Here is a 6,000-nt window from a genome sequence, read left to right as displayed (position 1 = left end):
GCTTTAGACCCGAACTGCGTTACTTTACGGTATTTAGTCCTTTTCATTTTCGAATCACTAGATCTTATAAAGCCACCAATGGACACTGACTGATCATTAATCGACTGTATGAACTGTCACACTTACCTTTGAATTCTCATTAACCGATTGTGTTGTACAGATCAATCTGAAAATTGAAGCTACGTATTTTAACCTCATTATATTCTAGAACGTTTAGCAAATAAAACGATTCGTTAATATTGCCAGTAGTTCGACTCCTTCTCTTATTCAAGAACGTTCCCTCTCGCGCTTTCCAGAGATTGAAATATTACAATGAATCGCCCTACGTGTGGTGCTACGTTTTGCAGCTTCGAAATGCGGTCCTCAACTCTCGCAAAAGCTCAGTAAAAAAATACAAATGGTGCAAAATGCGTGCTTCCGATACATTTTTCAAGCAAAAAGATCCGATCATATTCTTCCATTCTTAAATAATAATCAGGTTCTTACCATGGCAAACAGAAGGAAGTTGCACTATCTCTGTTTCATACGCCGCATAGCTACTGATAGAAGGTAAACCGCAGTACCTGTTTGAGAAGATGCATTCCCGTAAGGAAATCCATCAGTATGTTACTCGTAAGCGGAACAACTTCGATTTACCCCATCACTCTACCACGGCCTACAAATCATCTTTCTCCTTTTCGGCTCCCAAAGCATGGAATGCATTGCCTGAAAATATCGCTAGTGTAAACAACCCATTATATTTCAAAGGTAAAATAAAAGATCTGCTGTTAATGGAACAATGGCAGAGTCGGGGCACATACTGAAGGTATCAAGTCACTCACTGTAAGGAATTGTATTATTATTAGTACTATTGTCTTTTGTATTTCTAGTTACACTTTTTTTGTGTGTGTGCAACTAATTCCTATGTATTTTTTTCTTTTCTTCATTTTTTTAATTATATATATATATATATATTTTTTTTTTTACGTTTAGCTTACTGCTCCATAAGTTTATATCATCTCATATGTATTATCATATTGACAAGGGTTAGGTGGCAGGCAGCCCTTGGCTGAACCTCGCCCGCTGAATAAAGAAAATTTATTATTATTATTATTGGGTTCCCAAACCGGGAAGGCAAAGTGCCAAGACTGGAGGGCAGCAGATACAGTATATTTTCCTTCGTAGATCAAGTTTAGTTTAGTGCGGGGGCAAAAGTGGCGAAAAGTGTGGGCGGAACTACCCTCACCCTCGCCGCCCCTAATCACCGCTACTGACATAGGCATTTCTCGTCCGACGTCAGAACGAAAGGTTGCTCAAGTGTTGTGTGATAAGAGAAACCAGTTTTGTACTGAGATATACCCTCCCCACAAGTATCAGCGACCCCAGCCGCCAGACGGTGCAAAAAAACAAAAAAAGGTGGTTGGCTGGCATTCGCAAAGGATCGGTGGAGGTGATGTTGGAAGACTGAAATTTTGTGAGACTGATAATTTATAGTGATTTAATAATGGCGTCAAAGAGATCAGCAGATATAGATTTACAAAAAACAAATGCTATTATAGTTGATGTAGAAGGAACAACTACATCAATATCGTTCGTAAAGGTGAGGATTACTTTTCTCCAGCTTAACCTGTTTTTAAACAATAGGTCTACAGACAGTGTAGCAATTTCTCTAACATTATATTTATTTCCGGTTAATTTTAAGTACAATAATAGATTATCGTTAGTAGTTTACAAAAATCACAATACACACGACTATTGTATGAAATTCGTGTTTAGTTGCAGTAAATTCCACCGAAGGAGAGCACGTGGAACCGGCTCCATTATGCTTTGTTTCCTTTCATCTACTGTAGATAGTATATTTTTCACCCTTAGAATTGTATTATCAACTAGAGATTCGTAATGCTTATACAAATTTGTAGATTGTATACGTTTTCGTGGTTTATATCTGTAAAGGTGCTTCGTGACTAGGTAGCTTGGTTAAAATGAATTAACGTACTGGTGGACGTAGCTTACAATGTCTAAAACAGTAAATCTAACTTCTCGTGAAATATCTGTACTGAATCTTTTATATAATACATTAATTCTTCATCAACATTGAAAAGTGATGCCAGAATGTGAAATGCATGAGAGCCATGTCATACTTTACAGGCACTTGGGCAAGTAATTTAACAATAGAGTTTTCACATAATCTATGCAGATGTAAAATTAATCATTAAAGACCGTCGTTATGAATATAAAGTATGTAGCTTTAGATAGATACCTCGTTGGACAGAACGTTTTAACAAAAGAAAGCCTACTTGATGGAATTTCGTTCATTATAGAGGGTGGATTTTTGATGAAATTGAAGTGACTGGCCTGCGAGACCATGTGAAACCAGCTTTTCTGCTATTTTTCACCAGGTCTCACAATATGCTTTGTGTGTGACAGAGCTGACTTCATATTATCATGGTTACTTTTTTGTGCTGTATGTTGAATAGGCTGGTAGGTTTAATGACTTGGAATAATAATTATCATTCTATTATTCCATGCTTGAAAGATTCGGGGGGGGGGAGTAAAGTGGGGTAAAATTTTCGTATCCCCAAAAGGTATTTCTTCAATTTTACAGGAGAAAGTATTTATCGAAATGGGTTTATTTATACTTTAGGAAGGTCTTGGAAGTTTGTTTTCACCTCGTTGAATTTTTTTTGCTGGTAAATCATGTAATTTTCGACATTAATGTCACTCCGATGCACAAAAGCGGTTCCCTTGATGTCCGTCTACTACGTGAACCAAATATTTGCGAGCGTTTCATGACGTAACAACCGGTCAGTGTTTCCAAATACGCGATTTTGTAACTGTGTAACAGTTCTAGAACGTAAATAAATGTGAGTTACTGTTCATCATTTCTGATTATGAACTTGCGACAACATGACGTGCACAGGATCAGTGGCGTGCTCAATGTGAGGTTGATGGGGGACATAACCCCCCCCCCCCCACCTTTTGCCCAGTGTCTCTAAGGCTATTTATGAATGGTTCGTGGGGCTATCCGTGCATGGTTCGTGGTGTTTTCGAACCTGAAAAAAAAAAATCTAATTTTGAAAAACAAATTTAACTAAGTTTGCCTAACCTAACAGAACCTAACCTAACCTAACCTTGCCGTGCATGATTCGTGGGGCTATTTATGAATGGTTCGTGGGGCTACCCGTGAATCGTTCGTGGGTCTATCCGTGCATGGTTCGTGGGGTTTTCGAACCCGAAAAAAAATACAAAATCAGTAACACGAAAGTAGGTATTTTTCTATGAAGAAGGTTGCAACACTGCATAACCACTGATCATGGACTATGCTAGTCAAGATTTCTCTGCCATATCGCGTGTAACGCAAGCAAAAGCGAACAAAATAAGGCTCGGGTACCCTTTTCTACACCCTCGATTTTTCGCACATTTAAAATATTCTCGTTACGAAAATTAGTTCTTCATAAGAAACGATGTTTCTAAATAGCGCGGAAAGTAATTTTTTTAGATCTACGTGCTAGGAAACTTAAGTTTTTCAATATTTAGATTCCTTATGTAACGTCGAAACGGTTTTGCAGAGATTTCATCATGGCGCATCTTGGATTCATGTCACAGGCGCACGTCTGAACATTTTCTTTTTCTTCTTATCTTTGACTTGTGCAATGGGATAATTTGCAATTTCTTCTTGTTATGAATGACTTGTGCAATGGGATAATTTGCGCTTTCAATATATTATTTATGTAATTTATTGGCGTATTGGATATTTGAGACATTGCAATTGTTTTGTGCGACTTTAGACATTGGAATTGATTTGTGTGACATTGAATTAATACAAAAGGACTAAATATGAGATTGACACACGTTCAACGGATGAAGGACATAGAGGGCTTTGTTCGACGAGACATACGGGACATTGTACTTGACTTACAGGGAGATGGTCTGCTGCCTCACGAACCATTGGCGCTAGGCCCACGAACCATTGGCGCTAGCCCCACGAACCATTGGCGCTAGCCCCACGAACCATTGGCGCTAGCCCCACGAACCATTGGCGCTAGCCCCACGAACCATTGGCGCTAGCCCCACGAACCATTGGCGCTAGCCCCACTAACCATTGACGCTAGCCACACGAACCATTGACGCTAGCCACACGAACCATTGACGCTAGCCCCACGAACCATTGGCGCTAGCCCCACGAACCATTGGCGCTAGCCCCACGAACCATTGGCGCTAGCCCCACGAACCATTGGCGCTAGCCCCACGAACCATTGGCGCTAGCCCCACGAACCATTGGCGCGTGGATAGGTTAGTTCAGTTAGGTTGAGATCGATAGTTAAAATTTGGTGTCGTGTTAGTATCACGATCTAGAAATTGGAAATAATTGCAAACCATTTCAAACGACAAAATTTCAACTTTAAACGGCTGTACAGTCGTAAATACTTCTTTCCGCGCTCCAATTTTTTTTTATTCACAAATAGGATCACATAACCTTCATAATGAAAGAAAAAAAATTTCAAAATTCGAGGGTGTAGAATAGGGTACCCGACCCCAAAATAAAAATACTCAATATTTCGAAAATTGAGATTATTTGCGTGCAAAAAGCGAAATGCGAACTTGAAGAACCCTTAGGAATGCAGAATACGTAAGTATCAATGTGAAAAATACGAAAATAACGGAATTAGAGACGTTTGGTGGTTACTGAAATTTTAATTAAATGGGCACATGGGTACTTGATGGACTTATTTTTGCTGGTGAAAATAAACTTTCTCCTTTGAGTCACTTTGATAAAGTTTTATAGTGCACACACAGTATTGTGTAGGGTGACAAACTCTTCGAAATGTATTTCCCCGCGAACTCCTGTATTAGAGCTAATTTTTTTGATCCTCATATATTGACATTCTATTTTTTCCATGTGTTTGGTTCATAATCTAATCTGAAATTTGTTTCAAGATGTGAAAACCACATATTGTATATATAATATGTTGTATTCACTTTTTGTGTGTATGGAGAAAACTTCAAATTCTGCACAAGCAAGTGTCATGTGATTCATGCTACAAGAGAGCATCTGCAGTAATGGACCCAAGCTTCACTGATATCAAAGCACCATTGCCAACTTACTTTCTAATACCTCCAAATTACAATGGAAAGTACCTAATTCCCCACATGCAGCTCATGTAAAGCAATCAAAATTCTCTTTTCCTGGAAGTACAGGTCATGGTAAATCTTCGGTATATCGGAGACTCATTAAAATCTGTTATTTTGTGTTTTGCATGGTTTGTAATTACCAATTGTGTATTGCGGAACATAGTTCAAGGTGCCATTATGCTTTTGGTAAATTTGAGAGAAGTGTTTTCTCACATCGTTCATTAAATTTTGCCGGTAAATCATTATTTTTCGATATAAATGTGTGACTGATGCACGAAAGCTGTTCCATCCATTTCCCTCCAGCCGGATGTTGTCTGTGTGTGATGACGTAATCACGGTCAATGCCAGTCAGTTTCCAAACACGTGTTTTTGTAGCTGAAGAAGGTAAGTTTCCGCAAATGGTTCATGGGGCTATGTGTCAATGTTTCGTGGGGCTATGCGAGAATGGTGTGTGGGGCTACGCATTTTTTTCTAAACCAATTTTTAACTATTCTAACCTAAACGTGACCCAACCTAACTTACCAGAAATGGTTTGTGGGGCTACGTAGGTATTTTTGGGTGCAGTGGGGTGGAAACACTGCATGCCGAGTACGGTAGTGAAACTGTGACCGCCATTTTGCATGTCACCGAAGACAAAAAGAAACTAAGAAAACTAACTTGATATGTCGCAAATAGCACTTATTTCCGTGAAATAAGCGAAATGCCACCTTCTACAATGTTTCTCAATGCAGAGTACGTAAGTACGAATATTCAAATTGAATGAAGTAGCAAATTTCAGCCGTCTTGCGGATATAAGATATTTACCATGCTATTTACACAAATAGAAACCCAAATTTTCACATACAGAGTACTTCTTTTGATTCATTTCTTGGCTTTCGTAACACACAA

At 38.8% G+C, this 6,000-nt stretch overlaps 1 protein-coding gene across 1 annotated transcript in view; it reads left to right on the top strand.

Annotated features, from left to right (window-relative positions):
* Positions 1–1,353: 1,353 nt before the first annotated feature.
* Positions 1,354–6,000, top strand: part of Enoph (enolase-phosphatase E1) — a 63,146-nt gene continuing 58,499 nt past the window's right edge. The window contains exon 1 of the mRNA XM_083118651.1: positions 1,354–1,579. Coding sequence (XP_082974777.1) covers positions 1,484–1,579 — 96 coding nt within the window. The 5' untranslated portion in view covers positions 1,354–1,483. The remainder of the gene's footprint in view (positions 1,580–6,000) is intronic.

The sequence above is a fragment of the Lepisma saccharinum genome, chromosome 3 (assembly GCF_977018435.1).
Source record: "Lepisma saccharinum chromosome 3, izLepSacc3.1, whole genome shotgun sequence".
Lineage (NCBI taxonomy): Eukaryota > Metazoa > Arthropoda > Insecta > Zygentoma > Lepismatidae > Lepisma > Lepisma saccharinum.
This window is presented reverse-complemented; position numbering and strand designations above follow the sequence as displayed.